General features: G+C 37.0%; 1 protein-coding gene across 9 annotated transcripts in view; it reads right to left on the bottom strand.

Annotated features, from left to right (window-relative positions):
* The window catches only part of LOC117972773 (roundabout homolog 2-like), a 722,560-nt gene that overhangs the window by 244,024 nt on the left and 453,567 nt on the right, over positions 1-24,969 (bottom strand). For all 9 annotated transcript variants that reach the window (XM_059028671.1, XM_059028676.1, XM_059028672.1 and 6 more), the window contains one exon: positions 9,753-10,079. In XM_059028671.1, the coding sequence (XP_058884654.1) occupies positions 9,753-10,079 (327 nt within the window). The remainder of the gene's footprint in view (positions 1-9,752; positions 10,080-24,969) is intronic.

The raw sequence follows: 24,969 nt of genomic DNA, 5'->3' as shown, positions 1-24,969 counted from the left end.
AGGGTGCTGTTTTGAAGCATACAAATGCAAATTGTCTGTAGGTAAAGTTTACCAGGGTAAAATTATCGAATGGGCTTTTAATGACACAAATATTAAGGATTCAAAGAATATTTAACCAGATTTAAAATGTCTGAAACTTAAAAGAATAAATCCTAAAGCAATGCTATTGAAAACAATACTCCTGGTTCAAAACCAATTCTGATTGGCAATGGGTGATTTACCTTTATGGAGTTCATTTAAACTCGTTGCTTGTAATATAGACTGACCTGTCCCGAGCTGTGATGCATAATGCCCAACTCTATTATCATGCCTGGTTTTTAGTTTTTGTGCTTAACGCAATACCTCAGCAACTCATTGAAACATGGTCTGGATGTCAGTTGTATCAGACATATCAGTTTCAAATAGTCCTAGACGGAGAACGTGATTGCAGGGCAAGACAGAGCGCTCACATTACACCTTATTGTGCAGCTGTTAAGACCCTAATGCCTTATTGGTTTCTATTTCAACAAAAGTAACTTTAGCCTAGCATAATATCTTACTTTGCTATTGAAAGATCATTACAAGTCATAACAAATTCTGACAAACTATAACTCTTCCACTGTCATTGCCCAGGGAATTAAAACAAATGACTCAAGACACATTGTTAATGAAAGGGTTTATACCATGAATGTGTTTTTTTTTACATAAAATGCAGATCAAAGGAAATCAGGAAAGATTTAAAATACAAGTAATGAAACATAACTGACTAGTTTTTAAATGTGCTAATTTTGCAGCAAGAAATTCTGCATCTATGAGTATTCTTTCATTATGAAGCTTTTTTTGTGTTTTGTGAAATGTCAAATAATAAGCTTTACATTTCTTCCTGGGCTTTTGTGCAAATGTATATTTTGCAGGTCATAGTGGTGGTTCTAATGGTAGGCCGACTTGCTATCTTACAGTCCAGTTGCATTAAGAACCAGTCTTCTTACAGGAAGACTTCAATGTCCATTGGCGATGACAAAGGTAGCTGAGCATGTCATTACCTGGTCACAGAAGTTATGAATTTTCATTACGACAGACTAGATGGAGGTCAGGTTTCAGTTGTGGTTGAAAATAATAATTCATCAGTAATTTTGTCAGTGTCTCAACAGTTCTGACCCACTGAACTAAATAAGTACATTTAATCACTACTGGTCAACTTATCCAATAGCTCCAAGGAGGTTAGGGGAACCTTCTGTCACACAGAGGGCAGGTGTTGCTTGAACCGTGGCCCGTGGAGCAATAACACTGTAATGCTATTTGGTGGTAGAAACTAACTAATGGGTGCAGCGCTTCATCATATCTGTCCTTCTGGAGTGCTACAAATGATTGATTATGAGGCATGACTGAATGGCGGGTCCTAATTTAGCTCCCAATAGGGTCTCCAGTTCGGGTCATGCAAAACCAGATATCTGATGCTCAGATGGAAGGGCAATTTGGAGTTGCTAGTCCTCAATGGGGACCCAGCACAGCGCACTGGGAGTTACTGTGGATGACCTCTGGATCACGGAGGGTCACTGGCCTAATCCCTGTCCCAAATTGACTCACTCTGCATTTCCATCTACAATGGAACACTATGGGACAAGCTGACTTGTCCAGTGGGAGGTCCAGTAGAAAGGAAAGGAATGGGACTAGAGTTAGCCACAAGGTCCCACAGCACTCTCATGGAATTAAGACAGAAGCTGACAGTTGGTGAGGCTTAGCATACAACTGTGTAACAGTGAATCAAAGAAGAACCTGGGCAAACTAGAATATGAACCAGAGTAATAGATGTGTAGCTATGGGATCTCACTGGTAAACCCAAGTGCTTGCTTTTGTGGAAGTGTCCTTTGTCTATTAAAGAGCACCATCCAAAAAACGATATTAAAAAAAAGAGAAGCAGCAGCCATTGTCAAACCCAAGAGGCCATCAATAAGTCCTGCACACCAACAAACAGACTGAACCCAGTACTTTATCTTGGAGTGCTAATGGTGAAGTAATGTGTCTGCTCAGCACTTTCTTATTGATGTCTCACTTTGCCACTGTCTGCTGCTGGCAGCCATGACTGAGAGCTCTTGAACTTGTTTATTCACACTTGTTTAATCCTGTTTTCACACTCTGCTTCTCAGCCTTTGGAGCAAAGAAGATGGATGAGGGGAGCCGGGGCTGTCAGGGGCTCGGGGTCACAGTGTCGCTGGATCTCATTAACTGCATCGCTCTCCACACCGGGCACACAGGAGGTCACCCAGCTGAGGACTGTGGGAGATGTAGTGGAAAAATGACTCAAGGTAGTAAATAAATCCCTATTATAGAAAACACAGCATCTCAGATATCCTGATAAATCTTGTATATGCATGCAGAAATGTTGCATTGTGGGCCATTTTCTTTCCTGAAAAAACTGAAAACCTATTCAGCAAAATCCAGTGACAAATTCTACTAACTGGTACTGTAAAGGGGAGGCAAAATGTTGATCTTATGCAGTATAAGTATGTATTGTGCTAACATGAATACATTAGACCTTTGTCTTGCCTAATGTAAAACTAATGTTCAGAATCACATATATACAATAATATGACCATGATATAGATACTATTTCACAATGTCATATAGTTTAGTAGAAAATCATGTAATTCCTTTTTATTATTATTATTTTTTTAAATGACTGCACATTTCTAAATTCCGTACCATAAAAATCGTTGTATAAGTCGATTTTCTAGGTAATTTTCCAGGGTTCTTAAAAAAGGGGGAAGCGACTAATACAGCAGTGTGACATATGTGCCGGTGTGTCTCGTATTAAACTACTGTACCAGCGCCACAATGGGGTTACTACAGTCACAGTTATGTCTCACACAAACTTAACTGTCAACAACCCGATTATTTTTTTCAGGATTCACAACATTCAGGTCATGTTGCTAGGTAGAAACACAAAACCTATGTTCTAATTAAAAGTTTTAATTTGTTACTCTCAGTACCCTTAGCCATTTTGAATGTTAAACACAAGCTTTAGACTCTTGACTGACCTCCTCCCGACCCAGATGTGTGCATAAAAAAGATTGTGGTTAAAGTTACCAATCTTCGGAATATGAAAACGTCACAGCTATACTGCTTCACTGTTAACACAATAGCTGTCAGTCTATCAATTTCCTTATTCTCACCCTCCCGAGCCATTGATCTGTCAACATTCAGACTGAACCCGCCCCTGGGATCCATAGCAAACAGCTATTGGTTAGAAAGCTGAGTCATTTTCCGTTCATCAAGCCTTCCATTTGTTGTAAATGCAATGCTATAATAATGCAGGTGACTTTGAGACTGGATAAAGTAGGACAGTCAGACAAAAAACTAAAATGCTACACAACAGGTTTGAAATTGCGCGTTGTTGAATTTGCCGAAATGTTGAAAAAATAGTATGTGACTAGAGACGAAACAAAGACAAACTTAAAACAGCGAAAGAAAAACAAGCTGATAGAGGAGGAAAGTGTAGAAAACATTTTGTTTGAATGGAGTACTTTGAATGACTTTAATACATATTAAAAATACTGTAACGTGTTCTACATGTCAGTGGAATGCAGCGCTACACTTGTAAAGTATGTGTATGGTTATGGTTCTGGTTAACAAAACAAAATTAATGCATCATTTTACAGCTGGAAATGTAATGCAATTGTACTGCACCGTATGCAACACTAAGATGTTTTATTTACTGGTTATTAGATGGTTTAATTTATTGGGGGGTTTTTTGTGCTTTTTTTGCTTTTTTTATTGATGCAAGCAGCGCTGTTTAATACTTTTCTTTTAAATTTGAATTAATACAACACATTTGGAAAAGCCGGAATTATTGTTTAAGTATGGTTTTGGAAAGAAATGTTCAGTAAAGCAAAGAAGATATGTTCTTGAAGTGTTTGGGTACTTGATAAGCTAAAATAAAGTAGCTTTCTTTTTTTATCGCTGTTGACCATGTAGAGGGGGAAAATCAATTGTAAAAAAAGTATTTTAAACACAAAAAAGTGTTTTCCTAAAACTGAAGTCTTTTATGCCAGTGCGACCTATACAATGATTTTTATGGTGTCATGTACCCACTTAATGGAGGCTTTTGTAACACATACTAAAGAATCAATTACTTCTGCTATGCAATAAAGTCATTTGTTAAATCAGCTAAAATCTGTGCACGGTGAACTTTTATTATTTAACAGCATTTGTAGAGTGTGTGAAAGTGGTTGATTTGAGAAAATCAAAAAGGAAAAAGCATTGGTGTACATCATATTACTGCCCATACCAAAAAAATCAAAGACCATGCTAGGACCAAGCAAGACATGTAAGACCATACATGCAATTATAAAGCAAGAACTGTGCAAGTATGATTCAAGGATAAGGAAGAATTTCATGCATGCCTTGCAATGGATGCACAGATCACCTAAGGAAATTATCATACCTGCATAATTATTTTATGGATGGCTTGCTTAATCCAAGCATAATCCTTTTTTTTTTTTTTTGGTATCGGTAGTTCCTTGTTCCAATAAGACGGCAAGAAATACAAGAAGCTTCTAGAAGTCCCCCCCACCAAAAAAAAAAAGAATACTACTCATTAGATTGAGCTCCACCCAAGTTTTGTGTTAAGTTTTCTTTGCGATTGATTTCAAAGAGTTATACTAATCTACAAAGCATTCTGCTGACCACAGGCCGCCTGGTATATGTTGGAGATAAAAAAAAATGGTATCGGATTAGATGACTTGTACAAAATAAAGATATAAAGCTGACATATTCAGTCAGTTTTATCAGGAGCTGAACAGTGGTTGCATGGGCTTTGAACCTGTGTTATCACATGATAATACTCCAGGCAGTCGCCCAGCATTCCCATGCACACTGATAAAGTTTATTTCATCACAAAAACAAGACGTTCTGGGATCTCCTCAAAGGTATACTTTTTGACTGTAGCTTGAACAGCATGTATTACAAAATATAATAGTATTTCTTCATCAATTTTTTTGCCAACATTTTCACATTTTGGATGTTTTTGTAATCTTCTCTGTTCTTTCAATCAATGCTTAAGATGTGCAGTGTATAAAAGACATTCCTTGATTCCCTGAACACAAGATTCTAGTAACCAAGGAAACACAACAAGTTATCAGGGTGAAGAGGAAGTACAGTATGAAAGGGAAGAATTTTATATGTTATACATGATACTGTCTATATGATGAGAAGCCCCTTAATGAACATATCCTTAAGCATAAACTAATAGATAGAAGTAGGTTTTAATTACATGAATAATTATATGTTTTTTTAACTTGCACTTGTTCTGTGTTTTATATCAATAACTACTGTAAAGTGCTAACAATGCCCATCTCATTCTTTTAGCATCTTTCTGATATACCTTTTCACCATCTTGCAATCTGTCTTCATTACTCCTAAGAGGAGACCACAAAGAAAATCAATAAAGCCTTTTTGAATTTTGGCTTACACAGCATGCAGCTAGTGCTTTCAGCATAAAGCCCACAAAATGAATGAATCATAAACATATACTGATAATCAATATACACTCAAGAAATCAATTTCTTTTTACACAGCCACAGTATTATCTGCCAAATGATGTATTATGTTTTAATGTTACTGTTAACATTAAATGCTACCTAAGGTTTATGACTGAATATGCATGTTTAAATAACTTTTGTTCAAAAAAAATGTTGAAATTATCTATTATCTGTTTATTGAATTGACAAATCTGTTTTATGCTGAAAAACATATGTGCGAATCATGATGATCGTTTTGCATGACCACTTAGTCTCACGCAGACTAAAGGCTAATACATGTACTTGCAAACTACCTGTGTGTCCACTAGAGGATTCTAGTGTTGCACAGTGCTGAGCTGTAGATGTGCCCTCTGGGACAGTTCAGCAATATGTCACCCTCCCTTTGATCTCCACCTTCTGAGAGAAGGCCTGTCATGATTTCCAGTTTTAGCTCTTCTGAATTATTTGTTGGACCTGCTGAGCTACATAAGTATCCATAAGATTACTGTTTTCTCTGAACCCAGTGTTTCCTTTGAATAATATTTCACCCTGCTGAGAAACATTGCAGCTAGATTTGAAGACTGTCATGCTCCTTTTTGAGGGGTATTGGAATCCAAAATTGTTTTATTTGATTGTTTTAGATGTGTTACCATAGTTTGGGCAAACAAGTGATAGCTTAGCTGAAATGTGCTTTTACATGGTCATATTGCTAAATTGCTGGTTAGTATTTTTGATGAAATAATGAAAACATGGCTGTTTTTTGTTTTTTTGTTTTCAAATTTTAGTGCATGTACTAGAACAGTAATAGAACACTGCAGAGTAATCTACCATACATACATTAAGGTAAAACTTTTAACCTAAATACTTTTTAGGCCTCTAAATTATGTGTTTGCCACAGTAACCTAACATACCTGGAGAGATAAAATGCCAATTTAGTGAGGATTTAAAGCAAACAAGATTGTTTTTTATTTTATTTGCAGAGCTAACTTAATCCTACTACTTCAGCAATATGCTGTCTATAAATAATGCTGTAGCCCATCCAGGAGTCCAGGGAGAAATAGGTTTAAACCACCCTGCAGACACACAATTCAATCTGTTTCAAAACAGCAATTCAATTATCAGAACGACTCTGCTTACTCATTTGTGGAAGGGGTGAAGTGTAAGAGAGAGTGAGCAAAAACTGAGCTCTTCCAGAGTACTGCGTTTTGATATTTAAGCTTCTCTCATTGTCATCTCAAAGCCCGGTTAAGCTCCTGCTCAATCTAGAAATGGCCCTGCGCTCTTCACTTTGGAAGTTTAGGAAGCGCAAGTGACATTTGACCCCTGAACCATAACCTCCTAGCCCCAAAAGCATTCAACACCTCATTTAATCTCCCCCCACTGCACTGGCGCCCAGCAGCGAGGAAGGATAAAGGGAAAAATAATCTGGAGACTTCATCAATTTTTCATGAATTTTCATTTAGGACTGAAACCCCTCTTACACTGGTCGATAGATCAAGCTGCTGTCACATATTTAACACCTGGGGCTACAGCTGGACCTCAAGGGATAGCCAGCAACTTATGCTTGATCACAGGCATGCTTGGATGGTGAATGAACCCCCCTTGCTCCCCTGTGTTTCTAACAAGCAGCGCTCTGGCTCTCAGAACCGAAATCCAATCCTGGTTTGCTGCTTCACAAAGTGTCTTCTGATACTCCCACTGGAAAGTTGCACATTCAAAGTTCAGATATGTCAATCCTTTTCAGAAAGGAGGGTGCTTTTATTTTCATAAACAATATATATAACTAATAGTCAGTGGCTAGAAATTCTGGCCTGTGACTGGTTAAAACCTCATAATTGGAGAAAAAGTAGATTGAACTATTGCCCTAACATCCTTACACCACCGGGCAATAGTCTCCATCTGTCATGTGTTTGGTTCACATCACTGCCAGTCCTGCCCTTTTCAAAGGAACACCCTCCACCTCCACTCCTAACAACAAGATAAAATGGCTGAATGAAAAAACTGCTGAACAACGACTCTGTGATCTAACTACAAAAGAAAGAAAAAAATTGCGGTATGAACTTCAAAAACATTTTCATGTTATTTATTTATGTTATTTACTTATTTATGTATGCTGTATTAGTTATATTTAAAGAAAATATTGTAAAGCCATAAATATTTGTGACCAAAATATTTTGCACATCCATAAAACCTATTTTGCTCCAGAAATGTTGGCGACCTGTTGCACTGGTATGTTACTTCATTATATGTGCAGCACTAAGATATTCATGCCAAACAGCGAAAAACGCATAGTAAAAGGCTTGCAAATACTTATGGCTTTACAGTATATAAAGTCATATTTACTAATCAACCGTGCCTCTCTTATTATTTTGACTGACTCACATATTAAATATGTACTGCAGACTCAGTAACCAGCTTCAGGCATTATAGCACCCTGTCGGGTCAATCATTTTCCACTATAACTATAATAGATAGATAGATAGATAGATAGATAGATAGATAGATAGAAAGATATAGATATAGAAATATACTCATACATACTGCTGTTATGGTATGGAACTTTATTGCAGTAGCCTGTTAATGGCAATCCAATTCTTCAAGCTGGGCAGACAATGAAAATCTATCATATTGTTTTTCTTGAATACACAAACAGACAGTTCTCAAGGTCAACCCTAACTGACTTTGCAAAGCAAGAATTATGGGAATGCTAACATTTCATTGCGAAAATACATCACGCACACACACACACACACACACACACACTATCTTGCTTAACCACAACTGCTATAGCTTTGGAAATCAACAGTAATCTTTAATAAAAATGAGACTTGACAACTCTGTACATATTATACTTCAAGGGATGTATAATGCCAATAGTTTTTGCAGACCAATTGCAAAAATCAATTGATGCATAAATGATGATGAATGCAACATTTTTCTATAGCATTTGTTTCTTCAGCTTTGACCATTTAAACCTTAATCTGTCATTAAACCTAGTTAACAATGAACAGTAATCTTGTCAACCCAAAGTGATATGCAAAAAAAAAAAAATAGTGGCTCAATTGCATATAGTAACTTATATAATAATTTAAAGTGCCATTTTAATATAAATCGATATACAATAACACTGAATTACTAAAAATTACACAGATAGTTATCTGTGCATACAAAGGAATATCAATAACAATAATCATCACAAGTGGAAACCGAGCTGTACTAAAAATTCAATTGTAATACAGAAGATAATATTTACCTTCACCACAACGCTGTCTAATACATTGATCTATTTTTTCTGAAAACACAAAGGCAGCATAAGCTTAAGTGACGTATGCCTTATTGCATGGGAACGCAAGATTAATCCTGAAAGAGTATAATAGGAAAATGCAGTCAGTCCATCTTCAAAGATATGAAAACTAAAATAATACGATGTCAGGTGCACACTGCTGTGACAAAAAACTCCAGCTATGGTTTGTGCTCTCGAATTTCATGTTCTATGATCATTCCTACAATACCGTTCAATGAAAGCTAACTTTTTTTATTATTATTTTAGCAATTTGCTGTTATCTGACTTCAACTCATGCATGACCCGCCACCAGCTGTGTCAGTTAAAACTCTAAGCCAGAGGTCCAGGTTTTGTGATACTATAGGCATCAACTGGAAGGAACATCAACGAGATTTTTGTAGAAGTGTGCCTTTCTAAACCAGTGTCTGAAAAACCTGTACAAGCGATACACCAATGTACACCAGAATGCTTGCTTAACAAAACAGAACGATTGCACATTCAATACCCCCTGAAATTCATTGCATAAAAACTGATGATTGATTTGCAAGAAGCCATTTAGAATGATGGGCTCAACCTTAAGTGGAAGTCACATCTGTTACACCAATTTTGCCATCTGAAATGTATACCAATGCAAGGAAACAAAATACCTGTATAATATAAAGATTAACATAGAACCCTCCTATGCCAATAGAACCAACATATTTTCTTTTTTTTTCTTGCACTTCAATAAGGAAACTGTGGAGTAACATTTTTTGATAAAATTATTACACATTTAAAACTGAAACCAACAGATATTTAACATCAACTATAATATGGAATTCTATCCAAGCTTAGATCTAGGCATGGTGCTAAATTGTTGTACCTTTTGGCTTTCTTTGACTTCTGTTGATATGCTGTGTGTGTGTTGCTTTTCATGACCAAGCTCAAAAGCCATACCATGTGGTCATTAGCAATGATAGAAAAGTACTCACATGCCACCTCCAGCGATGCATTGTGGCTCACGGCTTCCCCCAGGTAGTTCCTGGCCACGCAGACGTAACTCCCCTCGTCCGGTTTACTGCGTCGGCCGTGCACGATGCGGAGGAAGAAGAGTGAGCCGCTGGGAAGCAGCATGCGGTGGGAGCGAGGATCATCCTTGTCAGTCTCCACCCGCTCACCATCCTTATACCACTCGATGGTGGGGGTAGGCCGGCCTTCCGCCTTGCAGTTCAAAGTGGCGGGTTCTCCTTTGGAGACAATGAGGTCAGAGGGGTGTTCCACTATCCGAGGGGGGGAATCCTCCTGACGAAGACGGGATCCTAGGACACAAACAAAAAGAGGCTCAGATAACAGGAAAGGTTTCACTTTAGTATACACCAGTTACCATCTGAAAAACTGCCATTTTATTGATGGCTTTTCAATGGCATCACGATTGTGGTGTGACAAACATATTTTTAGTTTTATTCTAACATTTTTTGCCATATGTGTAGAGGTGATGTATTTTACACCTTAGCAACTGTTTATGGGTCCTTCAAAAACATACCAGGTCAGAATGCTGACATATTTATATCAATATTAGGGTTATTTAAACAGTAGGTATTTTAATTTGGTAACACATTTGTGTTTGAATAATTACATTGTACAGGGAATCTGAACTACACATGTTTGTGATTTAATTTGTACATATTCCCATTGGAAGGTTGTGGTTGCTGATTTACAGAAGCATCCTAGTGCCAATTAAAAAAAAAAAAAAGTAGGACTTTATATCGCCTATGTAGGACTTAAAAAAAAATGAAAATTCAGCCCTACTTTTTTTTACGGATGCTTCCGCACTGATTTGTATTTTACTTCTACGTATATTTTTTTTAGAAAACTAAATTTTACCTAATTTTACCTATAACCACACTGCCTTTCCACTGTACATCCCACTAACACGTTACAAAATCACATTGTATTTATTTGCATAAAATGAAACATAACTTTGTACTGTTTGGGATGTATGTACTTTACATAAAACAAGAAAGCATTACACAGAAACACATTATCCAAAACAAGGACATAAACTAGAATTTAAAAAAAATCCCCGTCTCCCCCAAGAATACTGTTCACATTGAGCAGTTCCCCATCACATACCCTATATGACCACATCAAAGACTCCAGCACAAACAGGTCATTTGCATTGAAGCTGAAGGGAATTTTGCTGTCTTTATTTATTATGATTCAAATGTTGATCAAAGGCTGATTCTGTGCATGTGTATATGTATCTTTGACAAGTCTGAAGTATAATATTGCACATCCCCTTTTTTTTAAATCCCAGCATTCATGTAATACTAACTGGTTTGTAAAAACTTCCCTCCCACTCACACATCTATCAATATGCTTCTATTTCACTGTGGTTCTTATTTTTCTCCTAAAAATGTATCCCTCAACGGAAGGATTAACAAGTTAAATAAAGCCAAGTTTAAGAAAAACAATTGCATCTGTATCTATTTACGTTTTTAATCACAGTTTCTGTTAAAATGCTAATTTGTTAAAAGTGAAATAAAGAGTGTCTTTTAACACTGGAAATGCTGTACCATAGACAGTCTAGGCATTATGCAAATATACCTCAATAAAACAGTTTAATGCGTTTTGTGACCACATTTTCACACACTTGATAAGAACCAAGGGGCAGCCAAAAATTTACATCACTTAGCCCAAAGCGGGGGCTTTAGGAAAGAACACAATTCACATAGTTGACAGGAGCACAACAGGTCGAGGACAAGCTTTAGGTATGCTGTATCCATCTTAGTGACCTTAAGGCTTTCTCTCTGATACAAATGAAACAAGATAAGACAGCTCCTATATTATGTGATCGATAATTATCAATAACTCAGTTTACAGAATGCATTTTATCTTCAATTTCTTCCAATTTGTGCAAGTATAATAATACAGATTCCCTACATACAGTCAGCACTCACAAATCTAATCCTATAACATTTTGACTTTAGTGACGGTTAAACAAGTGTGACGCATATCTGATTATTTCATCTGACGTGTATGTAGGTTAGCATGTTGTAACCTGACCCCTACCACCTAAACAACTCCCTGCTCTGCGCACACACACACATTTTGTACTGAAAGAAAAAATATGACTTGGTGTCACAAAGACGGCCGGAGTGGGTGGCGTCAGACCAGAAGCAGGAAATAAACAGACAGAGACGTGTGGTTTGGTGAAGCTGAGCGAATGCTTTCGCTCAGCATTTAATAAACAGAACAGAAAATAAAAGGTTGGAACAGACAAAACACAGGGCACGGCACTTGAGGCCAAAATAAATAGACGAACAAAAACGGACTAGACAGACAAACAAACACGGTGAGCAGATAACACAAATATTTACGCTTACTTTTAGTTACTCCTTCTCTCTCTCCCATTCTCCACTCACCGAACACCCAACCACGAGTGAAAGAAACGTGCATCTATATATACTGTTGTGCTGGGATTCAATTACTAATTAATTATTCACTTGAATCCCAGCACGTGAATTAATTCTGTGCAACCCCGTGCTCACATATTACATTTAACCAGCACGTGAAGTGATTTGTGCCCTCCTCGTGCCTAAATACAAATCTACACTTTTTAAATACACGTGAAATACAGACCCGTTTATATCCCGTGTACCAATGACTATACACCAACATTAACACACGCACGCAACATACAACACATAATATGCACACAGGGGCGGGGCACATTGCCACACTTGGGTTTGAGGAACTGTACAGGGAGACGCATATTGTAGCGCATATTTTTATTTTCTTTGGCACTGTTGCCGTTTTATTTCTTATTTCATTCTTATATCTGACTGTGACAGAGAACAACTGAATCTTGGTTATAAATCTACCTCCCAGCCTTCTGAGGGTGCTGTGTAAAGGGAACAGTGTTCTCCCGGACTGGATGGCTTGACAGTTCATTCCAGGGTCAGTCGGAAGTTGGCTATCCAGGAAGGGGGCGGAGCCACAGTACACCAAGTCATCGTCCCAGACGGGAAGTGACGTGGCAATCGTGGATTGGAGGAAAAACTATTGCACTTGCTAACCAAGGGGGCTGAAGGTACAAAAGTGGATGTGGCCGAGCGAACTGTTCCTTTGTAATGGTTATGAACAAACTGCTGAAGGACTGTGATATACCATGAGTGTTTAGTGTTTGTTTGTTTTTTCATACTAAAAATTCTTGTTAGATGGCTAACACGTACCAGGAGCTGTCACTAAAGGCCAGCACCAACTTGGACAACACTGCACTACTGTTCACAAATAAATGTATTTCACAACTCGCAGTTAAAAAGCACTCCCTTTGGAATTGTGACCGTGTCTGTGTTCTATATGTGTATTTACCATTATTATTATTTCGGCACTAAACCCCATGGGTTTTACTGAGCAGTACACATAGCTGTGTATTGCCAGTTATTATTGTTTACAGTTGACAAGTGACTTTGGATTATAAATAAATCATCATTGCACCGTGAACGTTGTTATTTGTCATTACTTGAGCACCGCATCACCTCTACACTTGCGCACTGCAAACCACTTTGCCACACTGGCATATCACAAGAGATGGCTCATGGTGATGGTAGATCGTTCATGGAAGATTTGATTCAGCAGGGCCAAGGCAGGATATTTACAGCAGTCTCTCTCGAATGTTTAACTATCTGAAGATGGTCCTCCTGTTAGTTTCGTTTTTCATCCAGAGGGGTCTTTCATTGATTATTTCACTGAAATGTGTTAGCGCACGAGTTGGGGGAATAACACAGCAGTAAAAGACAAACATTTGTCAGTTTTTCAGGGAACACAAAAAAGATACAATGTCAGAAAATAAATAGCTGAAAGGACTGTGTTTTAAAATAAGTAGGCTTCCATTTAGATGTACTGTAGTTGGTTTTGTTGGTACAGTACTATATTTTCAACAGAAGTAGTACTGGTAGTGGACTGTAATACAGTACATACTTTGAAATCCAGTATGTATTGTACTAACATTATGTAAAATTCCCCATTAACGACCCAACAGCAAAATGAAAATCAAAATGTTACTCATGCATAGAACTGCGTTTAAAACTAAAAGGCAATGCAATTTAGCAAAAGATAAAAAAAAAACCCTGCCAGTTTCCAGAATTAAAACAGTATCCAAGTCAGTATTCAGAATTGCAAAATATAGTGCTCGATAATGCCATAATGTCACAGTTCACTTGCAAATGAAAATGCAAAAAAACAATTAAAGATCACAGATTTAAAAAAAAATGTATCACAGTATCTAAAACTGTTTAATGATTAACTTTTTAATTTCTTAGCAGACGCCCTTATCCAGGGCGACTTACAATTGTTACACATTATTTTTACATACAATTACCAATTTATACAGTGGGGTTTTTACTGAACAGCAGTGTCCCCCACCCACGACCCTCCAGTCAAGAGTCCAGAGCCCTAACCACTACTCCACACTGCTGTCCGTGCCCATTACTGTGCCTTCTCTTGTTCGCTTTGTTTTTGGAGGAAGTGCTGCGTAACTGCACAATAATGACACAGTGATATGCCATGCCAGAAAAAAGAAAAAAAAAACACTGTGATGGATAAACAAGTACATTGAAACACTGAAGAGATGGGCTTTGTAGCAAAAAACTGCTGAGTCAGAAATCGTGTGTGACGGGTAAGTGCATTAATTTGTTACATATATATACAGTATATATAATGAAGATTGATTTTATTCTTAATACAAGGGCAGTAAAACACGACTTACGTGTATCTGGGTAACAGATATCAGAGTGTTGACTGTAATTAGTTATTTGTCTGTGCTTCATTTTAGATTCTCCTAAACATTTACTGCTGCTCTTGTTCCTGCACTATCCTGTATTTAATGAACATCTACTGTATTGAATGATATGGTGGTTTGAAAATGTATTCATTGTCTAGGAATATTTGCTTTATAAACCAAATGTTAAAACCACACCACACCATTTCTAAAATTCATATCATTGCCCTGCATCCTGACTCTCCAGGGGGTGCGCGTGTTTATTTACAAATACGAAATAAACAACGCAAAGAAACAAGGTACAATGAAATAAAGCTTTAAGCAAAAACAAGAAGGACCATTAGGCTGGGTAATGGCGTCACTAAAGGTTGTCCAAACGATGCTTCTCAATCTCACCCAAAGGATTTTTTCTCCCTTTATATATTTATCTACAGTGTTACCAGTTTACCAGGAGTACACAATATACAGTGTCAATTGAATAGCAGCTGTATTCCTTAGTGGCCTTCATCTGCACAGCATACATAAACACGGAATCATTCAGCCCCCACTGAAGTACAGCCCCTCCTAGGTTGCCACTTCATACCTACTTCAACTTGTTTGTAGTTATTGTTATTAGCCTTGATTCTAGAATTCATGTCTCATTGGTGTTGGTCTCCCATTCCAGTAGAATTGAACCAGGTCCCAGATGAGACATAGAAAATTAAAGTTCATCAACTGTCATAGACCTTCTAGTTCACCTCTGTGTCCAGTATGTCTACTACATTGGACTAGGCTCCCTTGTGAATGTCTTCTCTGTCTATCATTGACTTGTGACCCTATCAAAAAGAAAAGGTGAAAGGGGACCAAAGTACACCCTGAATGCCACTAATCCCCCTGGCGCTGAGCTCTGCTAAAGAGGAAGAGAAAGTGAGCTCTTGGCACCACAACAATTTTTCAAGCAGCATAGGTCTAAGGGGTGAGTTTGTATTCTACTGTAAGTAAGTTAATGAATGAAGTACTAATTAACATTATGGCATTGATAAATGGAGAGTGAGATTAGAGATGTACTCGATGTTCAGGCCTTCCCAGATGGAGTGTCAAAGCCACATTAATTCCTATCTCATTGGAGCATCTGCTTCTCCCATAATCCATTGCCCCTTGGTACGCACAACACAAACTGTTGTGACTCAATTCGATTTATATCAATCTAATTTCTTTTAATCCAATTTGTATTCCAATCTACTGCCTTCTAATCACTTAAACCTTGAGCCTCCATCTGGTACATCTTCTCTCAAAATTAACAGACAGATGCCTCTGCAATTGTCCTCCACAGTCAGGCTAATCATGTCCTAGCAGCAGTACACAGAGAATGCAGAGGCTGTACGTGACTTGCCACGCTGCCCTTCTTGTTACTAACATAGTGATTCTACAGGAAGGCCTTTTCGTCTGCCTACTTACATAGCAGTGGTGTCCAAGAAATCCTTTGAATACAAAGAAAATGTAAAAGCTCCCAAAACAATGGTCTATGAAGGGCACTACTGTACATTGCCTTAAGGTCTTTCTTTCTTGACTCCAAAGAAAGACTAGCATTAAAAGTATTCATGTTGCACATGCTCATCATATATAATTAAAACCATAATCTTTGCCAATAATCATGGAAGCCAACTCTAATCCATTTACTACAGTCAAGGCAAAACATGTTTTGGTGAGTGGTGTGCATATCATTATACATATAGTCAGGTCAATTGCTTTTCATTTAAACGGCAGCCCAGATAAAATAGGCTACTTTTTATAGAAACTTTGTACCTGACCCACAAGTGGAATTAGATTCCTTTGAGGAAGCACTCAGCAACACAATTTGGTAATTTTTGGTGTGCTATGCATCATGAAATTGTGTAATATATTTTTATCTATGTAATATCTATGATTATATTGCTTAGTTATTCATTTTACATACAGTCTCTCACTAAACTGGACATGTCAGGAGACAGAGAAGTTGTCCAGTTTAAAAAACAAAATTACACACACATACATTTATAGAGCTACATTTATTGTCAATGTATAAATCATTGCACTGAAATAACATAATGTGTTCTCTGTGCACATTATGTACAAATATAAATCTGTACAGTAGCCCTACACAGTATACAGTACAGTAGTAAAATAAAATGAATACCTAGCACACTTTCTTTTTACTTTAGCCTATAAGTAGTACAAAATAAATCACGCTTCTGTGTTAGTACAGTGTGCCACACTTAATTGGATATTATTGGGGGACATACATTGTGTCTGGCTTATCCGAATAAACGGCATGTCTGCATTAGCAAGGGACTACTATACTATACATTTGCCTTTAAAAAACTGCTTAAAAGCATATACTGGTACTGTATTATTTTACAAGCTGCTGTCATATATATAACTATGAGGAGTACAACAATTCTTATAGATGTCCTGTTTCAATTGCAGATCATTTTTTATGACACAGGTGACAATTCAAATGTTTGTTATAATGATTTTCGTTATGATTACCATGAATAGGGCAAGTAATTTTATCCAAGTCAAAAAGGATAAAGATTCTGCTTCCAAACATTAGTGACCAGCTGTAATGGAAATTCATGACAGCTTTGTATAATAATTTTCTATGGTATCCTACTGTATTTAAAGTATACAGATAAAAGGATTTGCTGATAATATTAGCAGCTTCAACAAGATGAGTGAGAATGGAGCCCCCTTAGGGATGCTGTGTTACTCATTGATTAATTCATGCTTATAAACAATGGGATTCTTACTGTACGCAAAAAGATTCGCTATAAATCTCCCAACAACATAGTAGCACACGCACATGCTAGATTTTTGGATTAACACAGGTTCTGATTCAGAAGTCAGTTTTATTTGCCTTTACCTAATTTAGTTTTTATTGTTTCCCTTCACCTACACAACAAACTACAAAGACTGAACCATCTGGGGCCCATACAAGTACCGTCCCAGCTTTGCCCACCCCCTCTCTGATTCCCTTTAATTACCAGTTGCAATGAATAGAAACAAATCCCCCTCACCACTGCCAACACCACCAAACAAGTAGGACGTTCTGGACCCTCTGCCTAGCATATGTAATATAATTATGCAGGGCTACAGCCTCTTCTATGCCTTGTTTACTCTGATACTGACCACACAGGCAGAATCTATAGCAGGTGCAATGCATTTAATGAGATTTCCATCGCCATAGCAGATGATGCAGTCAGAATTAGCTAGGTGTATTTTTTTACAGCTAACACCACCCCTTTACCAACTGCTAAAACATCAGTGAGCCCACTTGTGAACAGCAATGGGGTGACATCAGAATAGCCATCAGATGCTATGTTTTTGAGCTGCTTCATATAGCCTTTCGGAGTTCACAACTGCAAGCTGACTTCCAGGCTGTAAAATACAACTTGCTGACAAGAAGGAAAAGGGTAAATAAGATCAAACATGCACTGACATTTTTAGCCAACACAAAAAATCCACTTTTTCCACAAAGCTTCACTGAACACTGCTCCTCGAGTAAACCCATTACAGCTTAATCAAGTCATAGAAAGTGTCAAAATCTAGCTCATATATTCCCATGAAAACAGGGCTGAAACAAAGGAACTACAAGCAAACAGTGACACTGGAAGGAATTTGCTTAATATTCACATTGACAGACAAGAACAAGAGAGTAATTATGTGAAATTAGCATTTTCATTGAGAAGCCTAGTTGAATCCCATGTTCTAGTTAGTGGGGGAGTGTGTCTGCCTCACCACGTTGGCTCACAGAGCTCTCATTTATCGAGATCCTGTGGCTCCTTTCTACCTGTCACTAAATCAGATGTGATCAGATGGTTACCCTCTCAGGATGAATCACTTTAATTCTGTCAAAGTTCAGTCGCACTTTGTCTTTAGGATAGTTCTTCATGTAGTCACATTAAAAATAAATATCAACACCCATTTCTCTGTCATACAATGCACATTAAACATACCAAACCAAATGCATGCAAATTAGCATAAATAATTTCCTTCTGAAAACAAATGCAAAAATAATCTACTTTAATTCTTTCAGCAGTAAGTAACAGACGTATGTGTACATTAGATTAGTTTACTGGTCTGCAGATTTCAGTAGAGTTATATTTCTTAGACCTGTATACAGGCCTACCAAAATATTCATTGCTAAATGAATACCTCTTGAAAACTATAGTTTTTTTTTTTAATCCATAAAAGAATACAAATAAAAAACGATACTGTAAGGAAGACAAATACCATGCTCACAAACATGTTGTCTTAGAACAGAGGGCTTTAGCGTTCAGTTTTGTCAATCTACTATCTTCTGAACCAAAGTGCTTAGTACTTCATGCTGTCATTATAAGGATCTTTCCATAGCCAACCATAGTTATTGTTGCATTCTGATTTGTTTCATGTCTCCAATCAATCAAATTGATGTTTAAATCTGATGAGGCTGTTAAGAATTCTCTGGAATTTATTTTATTGCCTTAATGACATTTCAATTTTGGCATCACAAAGATGTAACCTCTTCCTGTTCTTGACATTGGCTGTTGGCAAAAATACCCCAGATCTGTTCCAAACCTATTGCAGCAAAGTGAAACAAAACAACACAAATAAGCTTTATGCAGCAAACTACAGATATAGCTTATCCTATTAGCCACCAGAGAATGAAGCTTAAAGGATAAAAATGTTTGAGTACATTGTAAGAAATCCTATGAGAATCAGATTTTGTCTAATGGATTTAACATACCTAACATTTTCCACTGCTTTTTTTCTACCTTTTGCTATCAGCTGGCATAAACAGGAAGAGATGTTATCATACTCTGCAAGATACAGTCCATCAAAGCAAAAGCTGATAACGCTGATGTAAATAACATTTATTAAAGAAATAGAACTTAGAACATCCTTTTCATGTAGCAGTGCTTGGAAGGTAAAAGCTACAGTGATGTGAGGCGCATAGCTTTTCTCTTGTCTGGTTTCTTTTGTAGTATTTAAAACGTGGGTGTTCAACTGTCCTTTAAAAAACTACTGTCAGAAGGCATCATACTGAAATGTCAAGAGTGTTGACCCGCTACAGCCCACCACCTGAGGGCCTGGGCCTGGGTTTTGTACAGGCCAAGCAAGGTACACACTGTCATACAGGTGAGCCTCTTTTTGAAGTGTATTGCTGTTGTGAAGGAAGCACTTTCTACCTTTTCTTAATGCTAAAGAAAAAGTCTGTATCAATGCAAACTGTATTATTGTTCATATAACTTAGCTAGTAGGACATGGGTAGGGTTAAGTATTCATACGCAAATTGACTAATGAACAAATATGCGGAACAGAGATTGGACATTTTGATAGACTGATTGGTCAATACAGTAATGGGAGGTTTAATATCTGTGTTCTAAGTACTTCACTAAATTTGTACAGTACCTGTTTGACATTTGACTGATTATCACAAATCTTTTCAGTAAAAATCTGTAACAAGGAAGCGAGTGAAGACAAGAATGCAGTATGGCAAAAATTCTGTCAGCTACATTTGTGTTTACATTACCACCATGAAATCTGTTTTTTATCTGCATTGTGCCTCTAATCAAATGCCATTGCGATCTGATGACTAGCCTACGTGCAGGTCTCATCTTAGAATGGTCCATCTTACAAAAAATACTGTCAAGGATTTTAAGAGCAAAAATATACCATCACACTTCCTTGGAGTGATCCTGAGTATGATCAATATTCCTGATTCACATTAGCAGTGCAGAATGCTATTGCCCTTGCTGAATCTGGTCTAGATATTCTACACACCCATACATATAGATATAGACAAGGTATTTTGAAAATGATTTATTTAAAACAGCATTTCCATTAGATTCCAAAACGTAATCCATTCTTTCACACAGAGCACCACCTTGACCTTGGGAGAAAATTCCAATACATTCTATTAGCATTGCTTTAGATAAATTCAATAAGGAAAACAGCCAGCACAGGGAATGCAAAACCTTTGTACCCATTAGCTAAATAACGCAGGGCAATGACACTTTGTTTTGTGCAGCTTGTGGTATTTTTGCATATCTCTAAAACCCAGTACAGAGGTAAATGCATAGGACTGCAATGCACTTACCAGACTACGCATTATTGTATTAACCCATTAGTTTTAGGTGCTGATATTATTAATGTTTTACCAAATTAACTGGGCAGCAGTGTGGAGTAGTGGTTATGGGTCTGGACTCCTGACTGGAGGGTCGTGGGTTCAATCCCAGGTGGGGATACTGCTGCTGTACCCTTGAGCAAGGTACTTTACCTAGATTGCTCCAGTAAAAACCCATCTGTATAAATGGGCAATTGTATGTAAAAATAATGTGATATCTTGTAACAATTGTAAGTCGCCCAGGATAAGGGCGTCTGCTAAGAAATTAATAATAATAATAACTGTGAGGTCTAGGAACCTCACACTGAAACATAAATGCACTTTCTCTAAATTATTTTTTAGTCTAAGTCTGAGAATACTTGTACTGGATATATAAACTTTTGAATGTGCATTTCATCAAATACTGACATCAAATTTTCTGTTTGACAGATTTAGCAAACACATACAAGAAATTTGATGTTTGAAATCAGCAGATTTATCCTACGCATAAGAAATGAGATGTTTTAAAATAATGCTGAGTTCGATACTTATGAAGGGAACATGCCATATTTATTTCTTGATAAGGCAATTTAATTAATCGAATCCGGAGCCAGCAGGACCAGTAAGCGAGTTAATTAAAGAGAGGCAGATGGAAAAACAAGTGTCAGCAAAGATGATCCATTAAGACAAATGTGGCACTGGAAACTGGATTCACTATGGAGACCTACTTTGGCGTACATTACCACTACCTTAATCTCTCGTGCCTGACAAATGTCCCTTTAAGCAGAAAGCTTTCAATGCCCTCCAAGTTAAATGCTCCAGAGATTGAGAATAACTCCTCATACATTTTCATATCCATGGAGGAGTTCCGAATCGAGCCATTAGTAAATTCTCCTTCAGTGTTTCCCCCCATTTATTCGAGGATGTGACTAGAAATCGCAAAAAGGGCACAACTGGTCTCCAGGGACTTGCACTTCATAGTAAAAAATACTTTGGGATTATGAGTTCCAGCAAATAGCAAAATATTCACGATTTGCAGCAATTGAATTCAGCTGTGAGGAGGGTGGGTCTATTTGAGAAACGGTTAAAGCAGAACTTGAAAATTTTTGTGTAGGTACTCAGCACAGCACAGCACTGCTCATAAGCCATTTGTGACAATGAAAATGTGGGATATTTCAAGCACACGAGGTAGGTCATTATTTTTGAATGGGATGATACGGTGATAGTACTGTATAAACTGAAAGAGGCCTCTATTGGAAACAGATTAAATGATTTATAATTACATGTATCATCTAGTAAAATAATGAATAAAAAAAAAATATCATTTAGAAGGCATTCTAAAAAAGTTTGGAAATTAAATGTTTTAGAAACCAAGTTGAGAGACTGGTGAAGTTAACACAAGTACCTTGATTGTAAATATGAACGTGATTTTAGAAGAGACAGAAAGGCAAATAACTATCTGGGGGCATTTCTGTTTTTCTCCTAAATGAAGCAATACAAATGTCCTTGTATGTATGTATGCAAGCTTCTACAGCCACCAGAGAATTCAGCCATACGGTTTAAAATTGCCAAAGGGCACGCTAATATGTAGCCATAATTAAGTTTTTATTAGGCAATAAGGCATGGCAGGGGGTAGGTTACATTATATAACCCCTTCCCTGGGGGCTGTGTGAGGTTACTTTGGCAAAATAAAAAGAAAAAAAAAGAATTCCTATGAGGTGAGCATCTAAAATCAATATTGTTTAATATTATTTTCTGCAAACCCAACAGCTGGCATGGATGGTAAATAGTATTTAATAGGGAACCCTAATTAAAATAAAAAGAATAAATCAGAGCTTAAAAGAAAGCAGACCATATGACTCGCTTCATAAGGCTCAAACTAATATAGCAAAGGGTCCACCTTTGACACTTGGGTTCAAATCTCCCATCCTTAAATTAAGTCTAATAATTCATTCATTTGGGGGTCTCTCTGTGTCAAGCATGGTTGTCCTTTTCTACAGTTAGGCCAATGTAAAATGTGTATTAAAAGGTTTTTCAGTATGTAAAATGTATATTAAAAAGGTTTTTCAGTATGTAAAATGGCATTTCCATACAAAGGTTTGCCAGCTTTACATAATCAGCTGTAGGTTTCAAGATTTGACTACCAATAATCAGCTAAAAAGTTCAAACTTATTTTTTTTTTTTTTTTTTTTTTTTAAATTAGTGCTCATTAAAGGTGATGAACAATGGCATTGGCAACAGTCAGGAAAGGTACAGACAGAAGCCACCCTCTCACAGCTCTGCAAGCACACCTCAATTCTGCCCTGAATAACCCTACCACTGTCTTTGGGTCTCTATCAAGCAAAGCCTGCCAATTGTGCCGAACAGTGATTTTGTGATGTGGAATGATGTCTAATGAGAACTACTGTATGCTGAGATCAACAAACTCATTTTACTTGTGACTTGAGTCAGATTTTAATAATGCCCCTAAAATATAGACCAAAGATGGCCGGTGTAGGCTTACTATCAAAACAATATGGCTTTTTGTACAATGCATAAAATTACTAAAACTAGAGTAAAGTAGTGTATTTATTGGAAGGTTTGGGGTTTAATTTCCAAGAAGGGAAATGTAATTTGATGTTCTGTATGTTTGCTGTCTTTCATTAGAAACCTGCAGGTGAACAGCAGAGATAAACAAATTAAGCATCTGCTTTTTCAGGTTTTTCCAAGGTTGTCTAAGGAATGTTTTTTGTCCTCTACCCACATGCAGTTCAAAATAGCTTACATACAATTCAATTCAAGAGAGAAAAAATAGTCTTTGTTTGTTTCTTCCCACAGTGGTCTGTCGAATAATAACCCTCAAGAACAAAATGACAGCTGCTAAGATTTACATCAAAGCTTGCAGGCCTTATTTTGTCTCCCTCTGTTTATCAGGTTCGTGATTACACCCTGCTACCTGAATGTTGCCAAGAGACAGCCAATCAAAACACATGACAGAGGCACAAGCATTCAAGGTGCTCAAACCCAAAATGTTAATCTCAACCCATACCACACAAGTGACCCCAATTTCGCAGGTCAGACCCACAAATTCATATTAAAACCTGCAGACACGCAACAGTCATTGTGCAACCTGCAAAATAAAATGTACATGTTAGACCACTGTTTGGATGATGTAAAAAACTGAAGTTTGTCATTATCAATGACTGTATGTACATTCCATTCATTAATGGGTTCTTAATTCAAGTTGCAAATTATAACATTTTAAATTAACCAATGCTGTTTTCTTTTTCTTTTATTGATTTGAAACATATCTTTTTTTATAAATTAGGTCATATTAACACTATCAAGGCCGAGCCCTTTCTGTTTTGGCCATGTTTAAAATGAAGATAAAATCATAACAGCTCACTGTCGTACCCATACAAACATTATCAAACTATGATTTTTTTTTTCTTTTTTTGTGTAATTGGCACTGCTCTTCTAAATTAGCTTTTTTTGGATCAACTCAAGCATGTGAAAAAATAATGTGTCTTGCTACTAAAATTAAGACGTTGTAATTGTAAACGTGGCCTGTGTATCTTTTTCTGCCCGTGGGTCACTTGAGACAATCTTCACTAGGACATCCTTCTGTGCTTTTGGTGGTTCATCGAGTTCATCCAGTGAACCAAAAACATAAATCCAGCTGATGATCCAGTCACTTGTGCACAAGGTAAATAATTATAATAATGCATTTATTTATGTATTTGTTTATTTAGAGTCCCAATCTCTGTGAGTGATCAACAGTTTTTTGTGGATTTATAGAATAAACTGTGGAATCGTTAATCAACAATATATCTGCCCTGCACTCCCCTTCAGAGGATTCGCTGTATGTGCCTGCACTGGTTTTCATTTTAGGTAAGGGCTGCAGATACCAGAATGCATGATTCTAGTTTAATTGGTATTTGATAGTAAAGGCAATACATTGTATTTAGTAAAACAATAACGGTATCGGAATTGTAGACTAATTAAGGATTAAATGTTTCACCCCAATGCCCTATTCAACTTTTCTTCAAATGTTGTGCTTTAAACATGCTGTATATAAGCCTTGGGGAATTTCTAAACTTAAATGAACAAAATACAGACAGTCATAAAGGCAAGTATTGATTTCTTTTGTTGACATTAATCGGCAATATAAAACCTGTAGAACAGGACATATTTTATGTAAAAGTGGCATTAGGTTCAACTTGTCTTGCTGTTATCCTAGAAGAAAAATAAAGTACCAATAATTGTCTGTTTTAATATTATGCCATGTTCCTATAGTAGTGTTTTTAAGAATTGTGCCTAAAACAACAAATGCTCCACAACCTGA

This window comes from Acipenser ruthenus, chromosome 8, assembly GCF_902713425.1.
Source record: "Acipenser ruthenus chromosome 8, fAciRut3.2 maternal haplotype, whole genome shotgun sequence".
NCBI classification, from domain to species: domain Eukaryota; kingdom Metazoa; phylum Chordata; class Actinopteri; order Acipenseriformes; family Acipenseridae; genus Acipenser; species Acipenser ruthenus.
The sequence above is the reverse complement of the archived record's forward strand: the minus strand, read 5'-3'. Positions and strand labels throughout refer to the sequence as shown.